The following is a 23319-nucleotide window of genomic DNA, read 5'->3' as shown; positions in this document are numbered from 1 at the left end:
TTGCCTCTCTGATGGCTGCAGTGAGTGGCAGAGAGGGGGTTAAACTCCTCTCCAAAGCAGCCTTCTAACAGCAGGAAAAGCACATTTCTTCCTTGCACCTGTGGGCACTTCGATGGGCTTTCTGCTGTTTATGGAAGTCACATTGGATCTTTCTCCTGTTAGAATCTGAACAGCTCTAGCAGCCAGCTGTTCCCTCTGCTCTGCTCATACCTGGCTCCTTGCACAGTCCAGGCAGGGGGTGGATGGAAAATCAGCTTTTTAGGTCAGCATTCAAAAATAACCCACAAAGCCTTCCCTTCCTTCCATGAGGGAAGGGTCCCTCTCCTCCCTGCTTTCTGCCTGCTTGTACTTACTGCTGGTGCATCTACTCAGAGCTCTTACCGGGAATTTGGAGTTCTGTTCTAGCAGGGGCTAATATCCTCAGCACAGAGCTTTATTTCTCTGTTTTGGAAGGGTGTGTAGTGCTGCATGTGTGAAAAGGGAGGAGATTCATTAAGCTCTAGGGACAAACCGGTTTAGGTGTTCAGGAGGCTCTCAGGGTGGAAAGCCACTTTTGCAGTGTTCCAGGTTAAATTGTGGCTCTGCATAACAACTGTGCCTGTTTTTCTATACTGTGAGCTCAGCTTGGGTGAGTGCTGTGGCCAGTGTGGGCAGTGCAGGGGTAGCTAGAAGGTTCCTGGGTGCCTGGAGCTGCACACCAGGCTGGCTCCACAACTGGCACAGCATGCAGGAGTCAAGGTGGGACAGAAAATGGGTTGGGCACTGGATAGGCAAAGAGTGGCCATAACACATGGAGTGCTGCAGCACAGAAACTGGCTTATATGGTGTGCTAACACATCCACTTCTGTGTATGTGTAGCCTGAGAGATTTAGTACTAATAAACATGGAACAGCCATCTCAGTAGTTGCTCCATTTCAGGTAAATCCTTGTGAACAATAGGAACAGGCCTTCTCCCTTTCTTCATGCCCAGGAAGAGCATCAGAGACAGTGTATAAAATGTACTTTTGTTATGATCTTTGCAGAGACAGTCTCCTCTTAAGCAGCTGCTAGTGCAGGGCCCATGATCCTCAGGTGGACCTGCTGCTGCTAAGGACACACAGTACTCACTAGATGTGTTAAATGAACTCTTCATGCAAGGAAAAGAATCTTGTGGTTATATTTTACATAAATCTATTTCTGTGTGTTTTGTGTGTTTTACCTTTTTATCCACCTTTTAAAAATTTCTTTCTTTTGTTAACACAGTTCAAACAGGGAGGAATGTATCAGGACGGGTCCATTGTTTTGTACAACCTTCAGAACAGAACGTTACCTTCCTTCCACACTTTTTAAAACTCTGGAAGAATGGGTATTCTATAATTGCCATTACAAGCTGTGAGAGTGGTATAGACCATAGAGACTGTTTTCAGCCAGCTAATTCAGTTTGCTGGATCTGTGCTCTAGTCAGTACAGAATTGAGGGCTGTCACTGGGGAAGAAAAATCTTTACCATCCTGTGTCTTGCAGATCCTTGAGACACAATACACATGGACATCACGTGTTGTTTATAGTCATGTTGCACAATGGAAGTGTGCTGTAAAAACAGCATACTTGAAATCTTAGGTTTTGTGTTATTCTAGCTGAAGATTGCAGTAGACCAATCTAGGGAGAAAAGAAAGTAATCTGTAAAAAGGACTGTTTAGCTGGGGTATTGCATGATATTACCTGGGTTTCTCATGTGGTTGCATAATTCGTTTTTGTTCTTATGCATATTTTGTCCGTGTTCATGTGAACATTTCTTTTTAATTGGAATATGCAGAACTATGGGGAGAGGCTTATTGCTTTGTAATCCACCCCCTCCTCCTGCAGCAACTTAAAACATAATACAGAGCACACCTCTCCATGACTGGAGAAAAATAGTTGTCTAAGGAAGTGCCTACTCAAGTTGTAGGCTTACCTCCAGTGCAAAGTTTTTATTTTGAGGTCGCATTTGTGAAACCTGAAAGCTGCAGTCACCAGTGAATTCTTGAGTGAAAGGGACTGAGTCAGCAGCAGCAGCACAGCATCTGCTGCTTGGCTGAGTGCAGGGAGGTGTATTGTCTAGGGAAGGACAGCACATGATTCATCAGCATCTGCATGCACTTTGCTTCTTCTATTTTATTAAGAGACTGAAAAACTGAGTAGCGGAGATGAGACTCCTAGCTTCCTGAGCCTACCAGCTGATCAAAGGGACCTTTTCTTGTCTAAGTGGCCTTTTTGGTTGTGTTTTGTAGTGATGGGTCCAGCTGGAAAGAGCTTTCTGATGGCACAGCTGTGAGTGAATCCAGCACAACATGTTCAGTGTCGAAGACCTTCTGATTTCTCATGGATACAAATTGTCGAAAAATCCCCCTGCTTCATACGAGAACAGATACGATGGATACCGGCATGAAACCACGGGGAGCAGATCTGCTCAGAGACCAGCACTGAATGGGATTGAAGCAGAATCCAGAGCTGGGGCCTACAGCAAGAGACCTCTGGTGAAAACCAGCTCGAGCAGCACTGAAAGCAGCCATGGGAGCCAAGGGAGGCAAGCAGGTCCTGGTTACCACCATGACCTTCAGGGTTTGTCCACTTTTCATACTTCAGAAGGGGGGTAAGTTTCAGCATCATGCCATGGCTTTGCTTTCTCTTTCTTTTGGTCTTGACAGATAACTAATCATGACTCTAACCCTTAACACCATCTTCCTGTGATCCTTTCCTGCTCCCATCCCAGTAACCATTTCTGTTCACTGGATGGCCACATCCAATGCCACATCCATTCACCTTCTGCTAGAGAAAGGCCTTTGGGAATACAGGGATAATGAGAAGTGGCTGAGTGTGGGAAAATATGTTTTACTAATGAGAAAGGCCTTTCTGATGGACTTAGGAAAGCTTAGTTCCGGCACAGGGGGAAAGAAAAGAAAAAAGTCATCCTTTTCTTTAGTTTGAAAACTGCACCCTGCTTTTTCTGCCATTTACACACCCAGGTTTTCCTGTGGATTCAGCCACATGCAGCTCTTGGTGGGTGATCCTACATTCATTGAAGACTTGCTTGTTCTCCTAAGGCTGCTCTCGTGGAATAAACATGAGAGAGTGCCTGTGCACTTCTTTTACAAACAACTCCAAGCCCGTGCAAGCTGTTGTTGTCACTCCAGAGAACGTGCCTGTGCAGCCATGGCTTGCTCAGCACCGAGTACGTGCACACCAGGCTGGGCAGGAAGAGCTGAGTGTACACAGCGACACTCAGCCATTGTTCTGCAGCTATTTGAGGGCTGCAGATGGACAAAGGAAAGGGGCTCGAGCAGGACTGGAAGCCAGCCCAAGTGTGACGATGGTTTGCAAGGAAAAGCCCCTTCCTCCTGCCGAGTGGGCTTGAAACTGAAAGCAGGGCAAACACTGTCACCTTGGGAGCTTGTCCTCTTACAAAGACCTTCAGTAACATGTGGCAAAGCCATGTGTCCCCTTACTCCTGGGCTTGTCTGCTCTTTCCCTTCACATCTTTTCCCCTCGCAAGTCTGTTTGCCTGGAGCAGGAATGGCTGCTGGTTGCCAGTTAGGATAATGGGCAGGAAGAGATGTGAGCCCTCTAAAGCAGTCATAGGACAGCAAGTCCTGAGGAAGGTCTCCAGGTGGAACCATCCATTCTAGAGAAGGAAGGACAGAACACAGATGTAAGGATAATTGGGAGAGTCCTTTCTGGTGTGTTTTGGATGAAGTAAATGGGACAACAAAAAACAGTGAGGAAAGATACTGAAAAAGAATAAAAGGGAAGAAGATTTTGAAGCAGGGGAAGAGAGTGTGCAGTGGTGCTGAAGCTGATGCTCAGTTTAGTGTGGAGAAATACTGTTGTGAAGAGGATCTCACTGTGTGAGGTGGAAGCAGCCACAGCACTGCTGCTCCTGCAGCCTGTTTGTCAGAGCCTGTGTGGGTGCACAGGGGTTTGGGAGGGCTGCTGCCTCCCTGCTTCCCATTCCTCTGGTGCATCTGCAGGGCTCACACATCTGCCCCACATCTTGGATATGGCAGAGATATCTGTAATTGCTGGCCTTGGCTAGAGATCAAATAATGCTCTCTAACAGTTTAAACATCTCTTCCTAAATGCAGGGGGTGGGACGTGCCAGTCTACAGCATAGTTAAATATTAATCCTGGTTTTTAAAAGTGGCTTTTCCACATAACATAGGGAACACGACCCTGGAAATGGCTTTGTCACACTTTCATAAAAATAGAAATATTTTCTTGCTATTACTGCTACAGCAAGCTCTGATTCGCAGTGAGCCTACTGGGAACTGAGAACAAGGTACTAGCAGCTGGAAAAACCTTTGTATCATCCCTTCCTTGCCATGCCTGGGAGTGTGGAGTGCCTCTGGTGTGGAGCATGACACAGCCATGGCTGGGCTGGGAAGAGAGGAGGGAGCTCTCCAGGCTGGATCCAGGGAAGCCTCAGCACTGCAGTGCCTCCTGTCAGCTCCTGAGCCCCTGCAGGTCCCCTCCCAAGTCACAAGGCTGCCATGTGCATGTGAGCTGCTCCAGAGCTGGAGAGAAGATACCTGTGGTGGCCTGCTGGGTGTGCTCAGGCCGGTGACAGGCAGGCCATGGGGAGCTCCAGCAGATGTTTTGATATTGCTCTTGGTTTCTGGACTGCTCTGGGAAATCAGCTTCTGGTTCCCAGGCTGGGGAAGTGCTGCACACTGCAGAGACTTGGGGACAGTTGGGACCCAAAGAGAAGATGACCACCCAGGGAGTTTCTCTCTGGGCATCATCTGGGCTTCCTGCCACCCTTTCTTGGTGCTGCTTTCCCAGGTAGCACAGGGCAGGAGAGGGCCTGAGCAGGCTGTGTGTGTGGTGGTGACACACTTGAGGGGTGGTGACAGTTCCACAGCAACTCTGAGCATGACTAAGGCTCCTTGTACAGGGAATTCTCTACACCATACTCCTGTTTACACCACTGATAGAACTAATCCTCTCCCATACACCGTGGAAGTGGGTGATGCTGCCAGGCTCGTGGCTGCCTTTGCAGGCAGGTTTGCAGGGCTTGTGGTGTTTTGTGATGGCAGGGGATGATGCTGTTGTCTCTGCTTATTGGGGTTGTTCTGCCAATCAAACCTTGTTGAGCAGGGTTGAGGCTTCATAGCCACTGCTCCTGCTGCTGGTGATGGGAGAGTCATGCCCCAGTGGAATGGGGAAGGGATGTTTGGCTCCATCCTATTGTTCTTCAGGCACAGTGTGAGGGAGCAGATGATGGGAGGGCTCTCCTGGCTGTCCTTGCTTAACTGAGCATTTGGAGGCCACACAGTAAAGGTTTGGAAGAGGAGATAAGTCAAAAAAAAAAGGGAAAGCTGATCCTATGGGTATAGATGAGAGTTCTCTGCACAGAATTCCCTTCTGATTCTGTTCTAAGTAGAGAGAAGAGGCACTTTGCTTAGTTGTTTGTGTGGGAGGAACTGTTAGTTGCTAGCAAATTTAGTGATAAATAGATATCATTAATGAGATCACCTGCTGGAACAATTAGAAAAGCATATTGGTGTTTTCCAGTGCTGGGTCTCAGAAGAGTGTATGTGAGGATAGGATCTCAAAATAGAACAGAAGCTGCCAGTGTCCAGAACAGCCCTCTGAAAATTTTTCCACCTTGCTGACTTTGTTAGCAGTGCTCTTTGTGGGGCACAAAGGCTGTGCCAGTGCCTACAGCTCATGCAGGATGAGCTACTCAGTGCCCAACACCTTCCACTTGCACGCTGGCAGCCAGCAACAGGGACAGACATTGCCTACATAGCCCTGCAGTGGCCTCATTCTGCAGGCTTTGGACTTGGATGCCTGTGCCATGCTGCTTCACTTTTGGCCCCATTATTGCATCATGTGAGGTCCTGCTGGTCCAGCATCACCCTAGGGGAAAAAGGCAGCTTCAGTCCATGGCTCTGAGCAAGACAGCTCAGTGAAATGTGGTCATACAGCCAGTGCAGCTTAGACTTTTGGCCTCATTTCTTGTAAAGGGCTAAAATTCACAGAAAGCTAGAAATAGTTTAGGGTTTTAAACCATTTTAATTAAACTAACTTTATATAGAATCAATTCAAAGCATTTTATGAGAGCAAATGTGATACTCGTTAGAAGCAGGCCTGTTAGAAGAGAGTTCATAATGTTAAAACTCATCTCCTTGATCCCTTGGGACCACTCTGTCCCTGGAACTTAAATCTCCACAGTTGGTGCCACGGGACTGCTCCATCCTTGCCTCCATCCTCCTCCCAGCTGTCAGGCACGTGGAAGCTGCTGTGTCTGGGTGTGCATTTCATTGTGCATCAGCACTGGCACATCCTGGAGAGACACAGAATTGTGGAGTGGCAGAGTCAGAGATGAGCTGCTGCACACAGGGGCTCTGAAGTCTCCTCTCTAGTGATATGCACCACCTCACCTTTGGGGAGGCTGCAGTGAAGCATTTTAAACTTGGAGTGGCTCTTGGAAGTTTCCCCTTCCAGCACTTGATGGACTGCAAGAGCCAGAAGTGGCACCCGTCCAGGAGGGAGGCGCTCTCTGCTGCAGCCGTGGCCGCAGGCAGGGTGGCTGTGCTGTGCCTGCCTGCCATGGCTGCATGCAGGTGTGCAGGAGCTGCTCTCCATCACTGGGAGCAGAGGAGACTTCAGGATGGAGCTGCACTGGAGGCTCCTTGGAGCATCCTCTTCCCTCCGCACAGTGCAGTGTCATCTTCACAAGTTTACAGGGTCCCTGATAGAGGCTGTCTATGTAAACACTTCTAGTGCCTCAGCCAGGATTTAGAGAGACAGACACTGTCTGTCCTATGAGTAGATCTTAGAAAGGATCAGGTTTAAAATGCTCGAAATGCCTCCTTTTAAATTTCTTTCTTACAGTCTTGTTGCAATGATGTACAGGTTACACAATGGATTGTATCATGTTCTAAAGTTCATTACTGGAGCCTAGTTATTAACCTTTAAAAATAAATTTAATCCTTTTAACAGCTTTTAATAAATGGAAGAGCTTGCTTTCTGTTGAAAAGAATTTTGGATTATTTTATGGGGTTCTTTTTAATGGTGAATTAAGCTTTGCAACATCACAGGATATTTAAAAATCAGAAGTTTTAAGTGCTTTTCTAAGAGACGCTACTACTTAAGCAGGAATCATCTCAAAGAAGTCTGATGGCCTGTGCTGAGCAAGATGTCAAACTAAATAATTCTAATGGTCTCTTCTGATCTTGGAATCTACAACTGTACTTCCTGCAATTTCTGTAGACCCTTTTACAATGATGGATAAAATCAATCAGAAAGAGCAAACCTATTCATTTTCTCCTCACTCTTATTGGACCCTGTTTCTCCCCTCATTTTGTAAACACAGATTACAAACACATACTGCCACAGCAGTATGAGGATGAGATGAAAAGGTAGAAAACAACATTTGTTCAGCTGTATGTTTCCACATGGAAGTTTTTGTTGTTACCACAGTCACTTCTGATATAGGAGGTGTCCTGTTATATTTCATTGATTAATGGAGATGTCTGTTCCTTCTTGGGGTTCAGCAATCAAACTGTGTTTCATGCTTCAGAGGCAGAACATTTTGTTCAGAAGCTCAATCTCAATCCAATTGAATTAATGTGAACAAGATGCTCCTTATCCCAGTCTGGTTTTTAAACTTTTAGACTCATAGGATGAAAGTAATATACATAAAAGAAAATTGCTGTGGATCTGCATGGCTTAATTTTCATTCTGAATTTTGACTTGTATTATGTCTTCACAAAGTCCTATTTAAATAGATCATTTAACTAGATCATGCTTTTAGTAAAAAAGAGCCAGATGATGCTGTTTATATACCTTGGGGTGCAGGGAGGAGGAAGAAATTCTTGGGTTCTATCTACATACTTGTCCTATTTCTGTCAATTTTGATTTTTCTTTCCAGTCTTATGCTGGTGGCAGCCACATAGTGTAAAGGCAGTTATATTGTTGGACACCTTAGGTACAAGAATAGCAGAATGCAATTCAAGTAGAAAATTAATTATTTATATAGGAGGGTACCAATTTTGTTCTGCAGAAATGTATAAAACAGTTTACACTCTGTTCAGAACAGACAATGAACCTATTTTGTTCATGTAAATCTGTGTTCTGAATTTCTAATCTGCAATGTCTAATGTCTTTCATATTTCACTGATGGATTCTTTTATTTAAGAATTTTATACTTCTTTTGAAGTATTTTACATTTAAAATATTGGTTCCGTTTTATTCAGAAGTGTGTTGATACATCACCATTGTTGTGACATGTGTCATTTAATCCAAAGCACCCTGACGAAATTTGTTCCTCAGAAAGATGAACAAGAATCAATTCAGGAACTGACATGTTTAATTTCAGCACTTTTACCAGGATGCAAATCATGTTTCTTACAGACTATATCTTATGAAATCTTACGATATAGACACCTACCTGTTCTCCCTACCTCTGCTTCTTGGAATTCTATTAAACTTGAATACCACAGTAATCTCCTTGACATCTATAGATTTTAATTTAGCAGGATACAGAAGTAATTTAACACAGTCACTTCTGGTGTTAGAATGGTATCTTAGAATCAGAGGCTGGTCTGTGTTGGAAGGCACCTTCAAGATCATCTAGTTCCAAGCCTCCTGCTGCGGGCAGGGAATTTTCTAATGTCCATCAAGGAGAGCTGTGCATGTTTGCACAGCAGGTAACTGTGTGCATTTATCTCTCTTTCTAACATCTTTGCATAGCTAACAACCTGTCAGAAGAGCTTCTTTCCCTTCCTTTACCCATGTTAATTGACTGACTTTTAAATCCTCTCATTAAAATTGTCATCTGGTTGCAAATAGATTACACAAAACCCCATTGGCATAACTCATCATTTGACCTCCTAATGGCCTTACCCATGGTAGAAAGAACAGGCACCTGTGCACACTGCCTCTGACACTGCTTTTTTTTCCAGGGCTTATGACAGGCCTCATTTAGCACGGTCTTCCCAGCCCAAGAGTGATAAAGATCTGGCCTACTGGAGAAGACGAGGACAGGACTTCAGTGTGCTACTGGGCTATTCCCAGAAGGCCAGTGTGGAGATGAAAGGCCTGGCTGTGTCCCCAGGGGCACCCCGGCACCCCAAGGAGAACCAGCTGAAGGTGGGCTCGGGTGCAGGGTATGGCAGAAGAAGCGGCTTGCAGGAAAGCTGTGAAATGCCCAGCGCCTGCAAATGGCAAAGTCTGGAAATAGAGAGCTGGAACCAGCCAAAAAAGGTGGGGAGGCAAATGTCTGAGGGTGACAGGGAGAAGCTGCTTCAAGAGCTTTATTCACTGACCCTGGGAGACAACGTACTCAGCACCCAGAGCAGGGGGAAATCGCAGTCCTTGCCAAGGGTCCTTTCACCTGAGAGCATGCGGTGCGTGGAAATGCCCTCCCTGACCAGCAGTAACAACTCACTCAGTGTCACTAAAACCCCCTCCTATCCCCCAAACAGACTGGGTGTGGAACCTGCCAAGCACCATGGAACAGGAGGCAATGTCCTTCCCCTGGTGAAGCCCAAGTATGGGAGACCTCTCAAGCCTCCATCCTATGAACTGAAGCGGCAGACTAGGGCACCTGCAGAAACCATGGGTTTCCAGGACCACTACCAGAAAGAGGAACCTGTCTCCTACTTAGCCAAAGTCAATGAGCCAAGGCAAGATGCTGGCATTCCAGACCCTGGTTTGGAGCCCCCAGTGTATGTACCTCCTCCTTCTTACAAATCCCCACCTCACCAACACGTGACCCCCCGTTCCCTCAGTGAAGTGCCTAAAACCAACCCGTGCGCCAGCAGTGACCCACAGGGTCCTGCAGAGCAGGTTGTCCCCTGCCAACGACCAGCAATGAATACTTTTGAAGTGGGGGGTGACCCTTGCAAAGACAACCATTTTCCTCATGGGAAGCAAAGCCATGCAAGGCGCCCTGCTGACCACCTGTGTTCCGTTCAGTACATTCCCTTTGATGATCCTCGGATACGACACATTAAAATTGCACCACTGGAAGGTCTGCAGGGCAACTCTAATCACACTGAAAATGCATGTAGTCCCAGTTCTGGTGCTTTGCAAGAGAGAAATCTTGAAGTACAGTACAACAGTGCCTTTGTGGATGCATCAAACTTGTCCAGTTCTGCGAAGGGAGAAAGAACTTCTGACAGCTCCCCGCATAGCAACAGATGGTTGGCACCATCCATCCGAGATCAGGGAAACTGTGCCTTGCCGGACCAAAGAGACAATTGTAGAGCAACTAATCACAGCCCCCGCAACGAAGTCAGCACAGAGTACACGAAAGGCAAACTTTCTGTAAGAAATTCACATATGGACAACACCTGTGAGACTGTTACAAAAGTGAAAAAGTTTGAACCTGGAACTGGGATGCAGAGCAAAAAGAGTTCAAAGAAAAAAATGAATGAAACTATATTTTGTTTGGTATCCATCCCAGTTAAATCAGAATCCAATCTGCCAGATACAGATAGGAACAACAACATAACTCAGAGCCCTGATAAGAATAGGTTTGATAACAATGGAGCTTTGCAAGAACAAAGTCTCTTAAGTATGTCTTCAACAGACTTGGAGTTACAAGCGCTTACAGGAAGCATGACCAATAAAAATGAGTTACAAAAACAAGAGTTGTGGAGACCAGAAGAGTTCAAACAAATGAATGACCTCAGATTTATTCAGCCTACAAAACACAGAGAGCTCAAATATTCTGGCTCCTGGCCAGGTGATCAGTACAAAGACCAGCAGACGCAGACAAGTTTCTCTGAAGAACCTGAGAGCCCAGAATTTTTCCATGGTACAAAGCCTGGGAAGCCTGATAGTATCAAGCAGCTATCTCCAAAACTCCCAGGATGTACAACATCCACAGTGGGGGCAAAACAGACAGGGTCACCTTCTGATGAGAGAAGCTGCAGACAGAACAGTTACAGTATGAAGGGCCAGACTCACCTCAGCCAGTCTAGCAACAGTGCATTTTCTAGGACTGCCACCTCAGTCCTTAAGTCTCCCTCCCCAAAAGCCCACCAGAGCCAGCCTGTGCCTGTCCAAGAGAGGGAAAATGGCCTTCTTTCCAAGGGAGATGTAGTTAAGGGAGAACCAGGTGCTCCCTGCAACAGTACAGAACCATTTGGGCAGTTCCTGTTGAAACCTGTAAGTCGCCGTCCCTGGGATGCAATAAGTGAGCTAGAAAGTTTTAACAAGGAGCTGCAAGGGCAGGAGGAGAGCACAAGCAGTGAAGAAGATTTGGAAAGTGCTGCAGCTCCTCTGCAGGCAGGTGCCTTTATGCACAGGAGTGAGTCCAGAAATGAGAAATCAATCCAGGAGCTAAAACATGGTGGGAAATCAGAAATGGTTGTGCCAGAGGTGCCTGTAATTAGGCCAGGAAGGGTTAAAAGTAAGTCTGAAAGTTGGAGCATGGGGACAGAGCATGGTGGCGAGCTAAGATGTGGTGGCTCTCAAGGCTTTTCAAAGCCAGGAGGGAGCAGTGAAGGAGTCAGGCCAGCAGATGGAAGACTGATAGAAATGGGGATGGGGGAAGCCAAGAGCAGAACAAGCAAACAGCCAGTTCATGAGAGCCCTATCAGAAGAGTTTTGTCCAGTAGCTCAAGTAGTTCATGTCACAGTAATCCTTTCAATAACCCTGTCTTGCAGGAGATGAGTGAAGACCAAAATTACCTAGACTTTGTTAAACTGAGCAAATGTGCAACTCCCACAAATGATAGGGTATTAGAGAGAGGGTCAGGAGTATGCTTGTCACTAACAAAGAGGAACCAAAGGTGCTCTGAGCCAGATTTGAGGTCAGTAGGACTTGATGTGGCCCCAGAACCTGGTGCTAACAACTCTGATCACTCTTCAGATGCAAATGCAGTGGAAATCCCTGTGAATGAGTCATTGCAGGCAAGAGCTGCAAGAATTTTAGGTATAGATATAGCAGTGGAGTCTCTCCTTCCGGATGACCATGCTGGGCCCCACCCAGGCACTAGCCCTTCAAACAGTGCTCAGGACTTTGAGTCATCAACAGTAGGGAACACAGTAAGTAACAAAGAAGGAAAAAAGGAAGATTCTTATGAAGGCAGACGAAAGTGTGGCTGGACAGAGAGTGCTCTCTTTGTCAGAGCGGGAGGGCGATCTTTATACCCTTTTGAAAGCCAGGCCACTCTCCAGGAAGCCAATGCTAAACCACTGGTAACTGAGCAAGTTCTTGAACAGCCTGTGAGTCCCAGCCAAGGTGAGGACCAAAACTTGGTTTGCAAGTCAGCTGCTTACCAGCATTCAGAAAAGAGAGTGAGGAGCACCTCCAAAGTGATAGAGACACTCCAAGGCAAGCTCACGTCCCCACCCAGCCGGACTGCCATGGATCGCTTGGTGCGCATGAAGGAAGTTGACTCTGTGTCGCGCATGAGACGCCTGAGCATTAAGAGCGCAGACTCGGGAGAGGAGGTGGATGAGGAGAAGCTGTCGAAGGTACCAGAGGAGAGAGGAAGCAAACTGGCAAGCTCAGGGGCTGTTTCCAAGCGTGTCATCTCTCTCAGTGAAAATGGATGTTTAGGTGGAATGGACAAGAAGAAGATCGACAGAGATTTTTCGTTAGGTAAGTAACAGTTATGGGAGATCCAGATGGGTACTCGTTTCTTATGTAATGGGCATGATCGGTTTGCTTATGCCCACGTAATGCTGCTCAAATAGTAACAGGCTGTAGGTGGTACTATCCTCATCTGGGAGCCACCCACTTTGCTCTCCTTGTGGAAAAGATGAGTGTTCTCTGGTCCCGTTTTAGGAATTGTTACTGTAAAACTCACTTGTGATACAGAAATTCATTCACAGAGACTGGAATGCTCCCTAAGGTCTTATCTCTGTCTAATTGTTTCAGGGAATGGCCAGGCTCAAACAGTGGAGTTCAAAGACAGTCACTCTAATGCCAGTGTTTGGGAACGTGTGGTCATTTAATCATAGCTGTTCCTTGAATGCCAATTTTTTTCCTTCTCTAATACTTAAGTAGACACATACTATATCATAGTTCAGAAGAAACTAAAAATAAAAATCTGATGTTCTTCTATGAAGCCTCTGGGAAATGGCTGCATAGAGGGGCCTGGAAATTCTCTCTCTCTCATGAATATTTTCCAGATCAGATGTTGAGAATAACTATTAACCCCAGGACAAATGGAAAGTTGACTATTTCAGTGAACACCTTTTTTTTTTTTTTTTACTATTTTTTGGTGTTTCTGATCTCTCTCTAAAACATGTAAACTTGTGTAGTCCATATGCATCCCCAAAGTAACATGAGCAGTTCCCTCTCTGAAACAGTTTTCATTTAGCATTTTTTTAACAACTGAAAATCAGTTGTTGCTATAGACCTGTGTAAAAGGATAAATCTCCCGGGCCACCTGCCTAGTCCATTAAATAAACTGGAGTGAGCAAACATAGAGTGTGAAAGCTGTTAAATTAGTATTAATCTCCTCCTTCCTTTTTCCATCCTTTCTGTTACAGTTGACACTTTGCCTTGAAATCTGCACAGGTTATTCATTTAACCTTATTGATAAAAATCTATTCAGTTTTCCAGTACAGAGGGACTGAAATTAAGTTAGGTATACTTTAAACTGGACTTACGCAATTCCAACTGAAAAGAAATGCTTGTATGAGTTCTAAGTATTGACTCCTGCAGCCTTGAAGCCTTTTTCTCCATGTCTTTTTCTGTATGCCACATCTTTGTCTCTCTCTGCTCTGAACTGTATTTCTCCAGACCAGATTTTTCAAACAGACTGATTCAGCTTTCTTGTACCCATCAGGTCTGGTCTGCCCCACATGCATTTCATATGCTTTCCTCCCTTGGGGTTTCTGCTGGAGTGAAGAAAATAACTGTTGTGGTGACATGACTTCAGGGATGTATCAAAACAGATTGTGTGCGTTTTATTGGAGAGTTATTCTGCAGTAAATTAGGTCTAAATTTATCCCTCTTGCTGACAATGCCAGGCTTATATTCTGCAGTGTGTTCCCACTGCAGCAGCTCCCTCTCAGCCATAACAGCCCTCCCCATGTTTGGATGGCATGAATGTCCCTTCCTGCTGTGCATGTCCAGGGTGACACACATGGGGTGGGCAGGTGGCTTCTGGCCTCTTCCCATCCCAAGAGACCCTGATTTGTTGCTGGCCCCAAAAGCTTCACCTTACAGGGTGACTGTAGATTCGTATTTGTAAGAAGGCCTGATGTTGTGTCTTCCCTCTTTTAAATCTCACTCCAATTTTCACAATAGCTTATTGGTACCATTGAAAGCCCAAATGAGAATTAATCCTGAAAAAGCATTGTTATTTGTTGTTTTCAAAGAGCAGATATTCCATTCTAAAAGGCCACTCTATTTGGAGCAAGGTAGGGTGACGTTAGACTTATAATTGCAGACTGGGCCTGTCACAGAGGCTGCAGCCCTTAGCAGAAACAGGCTTTCACATGTATAATGTTGCTTGGCAGACGAACAGTCATCTCAGAGCAAGAGCCCTGCCAAAACTGAGTGCAAGCTCATCTTACTATGCAAATACTGCCATTAGGAGAACATCTCTAAGTGTTCCCAAATGCATTGGATGTCTTTTCTCCTTTGCTGTTTGGAGACATGAGTCTGCTAATCTGGCTTTGTTTCTGTAGAGAGCATTTCAAATGAGCTTAACCAAATGTTGAATAAGCATTTCTAGATCAGTGCTAGAACTCCAATGTCTGTCCCCCTCAAAAGGGTGACCTGGCCTGTCAGTCTGGCACTTTTGTGTCCTTGGTTTAGGTGCTGAGGGCATGGGTAAGCTTTCGGGGAACATACTGAGCCATGCAGAGGCTCCATGTCTTTCTCCCTTCCTCCCCACCCCTGTCTTGCCACTCCCTGAAACAGTGAGCACCTGAAATTTTGTGGGGAATTCTGTTAATGTGAATGTGTCTGGTCTTAGGAAAATCAGGTTTCTGAAATGCAAATCCATTTTTATTCTTAGGTCAACCTGTCACAGAACACTTCAGAATTTTATGTTTTAACAGCTTAGATGGCAAAATATTTATGATTAAAAAAAATGTTACGGCTTTAGAGGCATCTTCATACACCATCAGTGCATTAAGCTTAAAAGGATGCAGCATTATCCTAGAGAACACTAGCCCTCAAAAACTTTATTTCTGTTGATTTTTTGCAATCATGTGGTGTCTGTTTGGAAATACCAGAAAAGACATAGCAGAAATCATAGGTGTTGCTGGCACAGACTCGTTTCTTGGCTGGACTAGCAGCTCCAGGAGGGTGGGCAAGAGAAGTGATAAAAGATTCTGCAACACAAATCCACCCACTGGGGCCAAATCCAGAAATCCTTTCTTAGCCAGTTCCCCCTTGACGTGAGTGTGGATGTAGCAGATGGACACTTGCACATAGGAGCAAAAATTTCCCTGGAGGATTTTTATGCTTTTTATGTTCGAATGAAGACATTCACTCACATCAACACGAAAGTCCCGAGGATGAATGTTTTACTCCAAAGTGTGATATTTGTGTGTGGAATTATTTTCATGCTCAGCTGTTTAAATGTGAGTGCAGTGGGAGTACAGCCTACGGGAGGGACGTTTAAGGTTAGCACAGATTCCCAGGTTGTGTAAGAGCAGAAGCAGCACGCGGCAGCACGGCTGCAGTGCCGGTTTGTCTGGGCCCTCTGTGCCTGCAGACTCCTCCCTAGGTAGCCCTGGCTCCTACACGCCATGCCCGTGCACATCAAGGGCAAGCCAGGTGTCTGCATGATGGCACTGGGCAGGCAGAGCTCACAGGGCAAAGCCTTTTCGTTGCAATCCTGTCCCAGAGTGACAAGGGTGAAGGAAAAGGCTCGTGTCTGCTCACTACGTGGCCAGCAGTGGGATAAATCCAATTAAGAAATCTCATAGAAGAGTGTCCTCAGGGATTTGGGAAAAGGAAAACCAGTCTATGGTATGTCCTGTGAACTGGCAGGAGGGAGGCTGGAAGTGAAGAAGAGTGTTAGCAAGCCATTCCAGTGCTTTAGTGAATAAGGCTGGAACATGAGCTGCAGTTTTGCAGACTGAAGCAAGACAGACTAACCATAGTGATGCAATGCAGCTGTGCTTTCCTGTTTTCTGTTGAATTAATCTGAAATGAAGGATTTGCAATCAAATGAAAAGACCCTGACGACTGCATGGCACAATCACTCCTTCAGCCTGCCTTACACACCCTGCTGGGATGCTTAAAGCATTTACTAGTCCTTAGTGTTCAGTACAAGGGGGAGCAAATGTTATGTCTTTTTCTTCCTGTCAAAGCACCTGAAAACTGGAAGCAATCACTTAGCATTCAGTGTGCTTGTTCCTACCTACCTAAGGCCTTCCCAAATTCTATCTTCATGCATTTGGTCAGAGTTGTTCCTGAATTATAGTGGTAAAAGCACAGAATTTGGGTCAGGAATGTGATATGTATCTTTAATGCAGCAAGCTTTATCAGCTCCCTTTTTTAAAATAAAAGCTAGGGAAAAGATGTGTCATTTTCACAGCCAGAAATATTGAATAGATTTCACAATACATTATTAATAGTGTTTTCTTGGTTTTTTCCAGATACATATGACCCCACCAAAGTTGAAAAGGTGTGAGATTAATGAAGAGGAGAATAGAGAAATTTCTGCTCTACTAAGAATGTTTCACTGATTTTTTTCTGGGTGCTTTTTGTTTGGTTTTTGTTCTTTAACATTTGGAAATTGTCTCCATTTGTGATGTTCATGGTGTACTGATAATGCCTTTACCACTGCCACTAGGAATTAGCTATTCATGTCTGAGACTGTTGTGGAGATCACAGAAAAATGACTTCTACATTGGAACCATCTGGCTTTGTAGTGTTTAAGACAATACCTACCATTGGCAAAGAGTTTTCATCTGAACTTTATTTCAGTCTTTAGCAAGGATAATGAAACGCATCAAGTGAGGTGTTACATTGGTGTAAATGTAAGCGTGGGAAATTTGTGAAATTATTTTTAAAAGAATGTGAATCTATAAGCTACACTTCTAAGTATCTACATTCTAAACTTTGTTTAACTTAAGGGATTTTTGGCCATAAGTAGGAAGTGCTGCTGCACTGTGTGGGGGAAGGAATGTGAAAGAATGGTAGCAAAGACTGATTGTGAAATTCTCTCTGACTTCCAGAGTTTGAATTTACTTGGATTAAATACTTACTTGCCACCTATAAAGAAGAAAAACAAAACCCAAAAGCTTCTAAAAGATGGAAGACTTTTGTAGTACAGTGTACAGAACATGTAATTATAGTAGCTGGCAACTATGTTTCAAACCAATGCAAAGTATACCACTGGCTGTTTTGCACTCAGTATTACCTGTTTTTGTTTTGCTGTTTAGAAATTCTTTATATGAAAGAATAGTAGCTGGTTTAAAATAGCCCATTTTAACAAAGTAACTATATTTCTTGTTACAGAATACTATCTATTTTTCTACGATGTAAACAATTGCTAACAAGTGGCAAGTATAAAGAAGTATTATTATTATTATAATTATTATTATAATTATATTTTAAGAAGACTTATTCCTTTGAGTGAAGGTGCCCCAAGCAGATTTCACTTATATATCTTAATGCACACACCATATTGCCACTTACTTGGTAGTGCTACCTTATTTTGCTCTGAAAAAAAGCCATCTATCTATCTATCTATCTATCTATCTATCTATCTATCTATCTATCTATCCATCAATCTATCCCTCTATCCATCTATCTATTTACCACAGGGTTAATTTCTAATTTTTCCCACTCAACCATTGGATTGTTCTTCTTGGAGCCACTTTCTGAAACACACTGAGAACTCTCCAGGCTGGTGCTGCTGCCCTTCCATTCCAGGGACGCTGATTACCAAAAAGTGGGTTTGGATCTTTGTCCCAGTGTTGCCGAGTGGCTCAGATAAAATGCCTGCTTGCTTTCTTATACTTTGTTCCCTTTTACAGATTATGAGTTTGGATTAGGCCAGTGCACAAAAGTAAGTAAAACTGGGTTCTTCTTCCCTGAAGCCACCAGGTGTTGGTAGGGAGAAGTTCAAGTGTCTTTTTGATGGCATTTAAATACATGGCTTTAAATATATTTTATCTGCACACACAAATGCATGAATTACAGAATTTATAATAAAGCCTATGCATTCTGCCCTTTGATCCTGAATTAGCCTGCTAATTATCTGTGTCTTAAAAGCCTTTATGTCAATTCCTGTAAGTTTTTTGTAAGTACCTGTGTACTAACATTTTTCTGATGACTTGTTCATGTACTTCACCAGTCTATTCTCTTGGCCTTTTCTGGGTTTTAGCATAATTTTATTTTTTAAAATCTTGTAATTTCTTGAAATATTTTTTCCTAAGTCTGTAATTTGGAAAGAACGATCGGGAAAAACACTCATCCTGTGTTTTGGCAGCAAGAGTTTCTTGTCTGTAACACATGATTCTGTTACATATGGACTATTTAAAGCTTGCTTGAAAAGAAAATGTGGTGTATAATTTATTTTATTAACTCTTGCACATGCTGTGTAGCAATACTTGTTGACAAACTGTTCCTACCACTCTTACTATATTCACCTCTCTTCATCACCATCTAGGACATCTAGGGATTTGTAGATAGCTAGAAAACATGTTTCTCCCCCCAATGCCTCCCCACCTGAATCCTGCCCATAAAAAAACAGTTCTGAAAGAACTTCATCCACTATCATCTTCCTACTAACCAGTGAAGCTGAGATGCATAGCAATTAATTGAAAGTTTTAGTTTAACCTTGATTGCAGAAGAACTGTAAATTGTCCCATACAAGCATTGCTATTACCTTCTGTTTATGTCTACAGGGAACAGAAGTGTTCTGTGCACTTTATTTTCTTCTGATAGGAATAGGTTTATTGATTCTGCAATGTGTCTGTTTCATCAGTTATGTCAAGTAATTACTTTTCCAAAGCACACAAACATCCAAGATCTTTAAAAAAAAAAAAAAAAAAAGAAGTGGCAAGAGGCACCAGTATTAACAATATTGCAGACAAAGTTTTATTGATCAAAACCAAAAAAAGAAAACCTAAAAAGTGGGTAAGCTTTGTTTTGCAGTAGTGTGTGACTGACCAGTGGATGAAGGAGCAGAAATGGTGTATTCCTCTAACAGCATTGGTAGTTTCATTTGATACTATGATACAGACAACTGAGAAATCCATAGGGTACAGTTTTCTCTGCAATTCTGTCTCTGTTTCTGCAGTGTCAATACCATGGGTCAGCTATTGGAATGGACTGTATTGTACCATAGCTGAACCACCTTTCCAGAAGCCTTTTGTCAGTTTGCAGTCAACAGAGAGCTCCTTTTATGCCAGACATGGTTAAAAACCAGTAAATGGGGATTGCCTGTGCCTGTCTCAGTAGGTCCATAAAACTGTCTTGGCAACAGCCCTCACTGGTAATGGCAGCAGCAGGAGCTCAGGGCTGAGCGGGTGCAGAGGTGGAGCACGCAGCAGGCTGCTCCAGTGCCTCGTGCAATGCAAGCACAGTGAAAAGTGAGGAATTCTGCCTTTATTCTAGGGGGAAGAGCAGAGCTAGACCTCAAAAATTGTGTTTTTACAACGTGCTGTGTATCCAGCTCATGCTGCTCCTATGCTGTTATAGCTGAGGAAGCTGAAGCTGGGGGAAGATACTGTTTTCATGAGCAATCTCAGAAATTCATGCAAACCCCCCCCCCCCCCCCCCAAACCTGACTGGTCCTTACATTTAAAAAAATGTTTAATGGGGACACTCAGGACCTGGACGGCTAAAGAGGACCTGCCAACTCCTTCCCTTTACCCTGTTGAAATCCAGAAGGGACAGTCACATCCTGAGGGGCTGGTACCAGTAACAGCGGCTGGTGGCAGGGAAATAAAATCGAACACGACATTCCAGGCTCCTATCTCCTATGTGAGGAAGAGAAGCCACCCGTGAACTCCGGGGCTGCCGAACGGCCCGAGCCCCGCGAACGGGGCAGGACGGCCACTCCCGGTGCGGCAGAGGCGGGGGGACCGGGACTGGGATCGGGTCTGGGATGGGGAGCGGGACTGGGATCGGGACTGGGATGGCAGCGGGACTGGGATCGGGTCTGGGATGGGCAGCGGGACTGGGATCGGGACTGGGATGGCAGCGGGACTGGGATCGGGGCTGGGATGGGAAGCTGGGCTGGGATGGGGAGCGGGACTAGGATCGGGGCTGGGTGGGGAGCGGGGCCGGGCTCTGTCCGGGGGCGGCGCATCTGGCAGGGCAGCGCGCTCCCTCCTGCGGTTCCCGAGCGCCAGCGGGAAGTTGGTTTCCCTGAAGAATCGCTGCTGGCGGGCCCCACGCCATCCTCCTTGCTAGAGTCGTCTGGAACTAGACAAAGTGAGGTCTGAGCAGAGCTCTTCAGTTTTCGAAGTGCCACCACCACCACAGCCACAGGAGGGGATGGGAAGGCAGAGGAGGGAAATGCCTCTGAATGACCTGAGGCCTCCGGTGACAGAAATGCCCGGTGATACAGTGCACCTGACCATGCATCACTCATCGGATATTAACTCAAGAAGCCTTCCCCAGGCATAAGAAGGGCTGTTGTATTTCATACCACAGGTTTGTCTTTATTGAAAACACCTGCATCATGTATCAAAACCATCAAGTTTCCTTGGCTCAGCTCCTGATGTGGGGAGCAAGTCTTTGCACTGAAACATCCAATGATTCCAGGAAAACAGGAAGGACAGCAATGCTTAAATTTGTAAAGTCACAGAATTAACCTCTCACCCTTAAAAAATAATCATTCCTATCAAAGCTTATTTAAGGATAAATATTGGAATTTTGCAAAATATTTCTGTTTAGTATCACAAATCAATATAAATAAGTAGAGTCAACATTCTATTGCCTTTTCCACATGGACAGCCAGCCAAAGATTAGTTTTATAGTGCTCGTCCCTCTCTTTGGGTTAAAATGTTGATATGTTCTTCACTGCCTTTTTTCAAAGGACAAAAAACAAACAGTGGAGTGATTAGAAGAAATGCAGAAATCCAATGTTCTTGCATTTTAAATTATAACAGTTCTTGCAATTGCTAAGTAGGTCCTTTTGTCCAACTTCAAAATCTGATAGGCAAGTATATGTGAGAAATGAATCTTTACTTGGCAGGAGCCTTCAGCTCAAAGAAGACAGACAAAACAGTGCTAAAAGGAATGGAGAAAACTGACAGCTTGTTAGACTTTTGAATGTTTTGTGTGAAGCTGTCCTTTTGGAAGACATTGGTATTTTCTTGGTTGAAGATCAAACAATCCCCTAATTTCCCTCCACTGGCAATAAGCCACAGTGCTGGAGCCCTAATTTACTGGAGTGGGTTTTAATTACAAGTGGAGTCTACAAAATTTAGACTTCTGTTCTTCTACATAATCCAAATAAAGGTTCAAGCTGAAGATTTCATGAGATGATGAATATATCACTGAATTAATTAGAAAAATTGGAAAATTGTGATTTCTTATTCAAATTTGCAAGAAAATGTTCCCTCTCCCTCCCCTGTGGACTAAATGAAACCTGTTTACCATCAATTCTATTTCCAAAGAAAAAAATTTCAAACAAAGAAAAAGGGAAATCCTGATATCAATAGCAAAGCCCAAACCACAGTGCTACCTCCCACCCATGCTGAAAAATATGTTTGCAATATGGCATGCAGAGCTGCACAGCAGGGAGAGGGTGAAGGGAACTTAAATCAGAACTGACCGACACATGGCTGAGATTAGAAATAGAAATGAAATTTCCCAGCCAAGAGAAACCACAATAACATACATATTATAAAATGAAGGAGGAACTTTCTACCCTTAACAGCCACAATCTCAGCTTTCTTTAGAGCTCTGGATCAGCAGAGAAAATAATCAGAACCATTCTGAAAGCCATTCCTGACCTGGAAAACAAGGGGATATGTGTGCTAGACAGTGAATCAGTATCCAGTGTCTTTGTCCTTATACAACAGATAATTCTCCACATTGTCTTTAAGATACTGTGGCCTTTCTCCAAAACAAATACTATGTCATTGCCTTGGTTTTCTTCTCTCGCTAGTCCACAGGCAGATTTAGTGGGAAAAAAAAATAGAGGAAATAGACGTAAGCAATTATAATACTATTTATATGATATCAGAAGATGAATGTATTTTAAGAATTTTCTTTGTATTTTTTGCCTGCACAATGCAAATACTGTTTCTGGGCTTAAAAGTAAACCAGAGGAGTGCTTTTATTCAAGACAAGACATTTTCCAAATAAAGATTTTGCATGAGTACACTACTCAGTGATATTGTTGATGTTGTTATCATGAGGTAAAATGGAGCATGTGCTCTGATGTTTGCACTGCCTTCAAGAAAGATAAATGTATTGGTGAAGTGTTAAAAGGCTGCAGTATTCTCCAGGGGTCTGCTGGCTGCTTCCAAACCTGGTGTCTATAGAACGAGGTACAGATTTTTATTTTTTTTAAAGAATTTCTTTCCATATCCACACTGTCTCAGACCAGCACAGACATTCGTTTCCAGGTTGTGTTCTGTTTGTTTGCTACCTGCAGGGTGTGTTCTGCCTCTGTGTGAGGGCAGATTCCTCCTTTACTGCCTGGCACCCAGCCATGTGCACCGGCCAAACTTACGCCACCAGAGCATTTTCCACTCCATGTCAGTGTTTTCCCCTCCCTTTGCAAAAGTTGATATGGCACTGGGATAGTTTACTTTGGCTGTGTTGCAGTAAAGAATGGCATGTTCTGTATCTGTACTGATAGGACTTCAAGAGAGCTAAGTTATCAAGTTAATACAATTTTTTTTCCCCCAGGCAAAACTTAGGTTGCTCATGGCTAGAACAGCAGCTCTGTCATTTGTCACTGGCTCAAAGGCAGGTTAGACCTTACTGTCACACTCACCTGTACTGCTGTGTAGAAGCAGTGGATTCATCCCAGTACCTCTCACATATAACCAACAAACATGTGGAACAAAAGACCCAACAGATCTGGGGAGGCTGAAGATAGAAATCATTCTGGCAGTTTTGCTCTCCTCTTCATCATCCAGCAAACCTGATCTCACTATACCCCCTCCTTCCCCACCTGCTTGAAGTATAAAAATCTCTAGTCCAGCATAATCCCACCATCTACCCAATTTGAGTCTAGAAACCAATTTTCCTGCATTTCTTCTGCTGGTAGGAGAATGCTTGCAGTTCTTTTCCATTGCTGATACATGGGAGTTTTTGTTTCTACTCTTTACCTTAGTTTTGATCCTTGAATCAATCCAAGCATGTTGTTCATTATTTTTTGCAAATGTACCTAACAGAATGGGCTATTACAAAAGGCAGAAGCCCAGGGTCCAAACTCTCCTGTTCCACTGA

The 23319-nt window shown here is 44.2% G+C and overlaps 1 protein-coding gene across 4 annotated transcripts in view; it reads left to right on the top strand.

Annotated features, from left to right (window-relative positions):
- Window positions 1-19866, top strand: part of JCAD (junctional cadherin 5 associated) — a 61206-nt gene extending 41340 nt beyond the window's left edge. For all 4 annotated transcript variants that reach the window (XM_058022462.1, XM_058022470.1, XM_058022478.1 and 1 more), the window contains 3 exons: window positions 2249-2610; window positions 8927-12579; window positions 16548-19866. In XM_058022462.1, the coding sequence (XP_057878445.1) occupies window positions 2309-2610; window positions 8927-12579; window positions 16548-16582 (3990 nt within the window). In that variant the 5' untranslated portion in view covers window positions 2249-2308 and the 3' untranslated portion in view covers window positions 16583-19866. The remainder of the gene's footprint in view (window positions 1-2248; window positions 2611-8926; window positions 12580-16547) is intronic.
- Window positions 19867-23319: the final 3453 nt, after the last annotated feature.

The sequence above is a fragment of the Melospiza georgiana genome, chromosome 1 (genome assembly GCF_028018845.1).
Source record: "Melospiza georgiana isolate bMelGeo1 chromosome 1, bMelGeo1.pri, whole genome shotgun sequence".
NCBI classification, from domain to species: Eukaryota; Metazoa; Chordata; class Aves; order Passeriformes; family Passerellidae; genus Melospiza; species Melospiza georgiana.
Note: the sequence above shows the minus strand (reverse complement) of the source record. Positions and strands in the feature narration are given on the sequence as shown.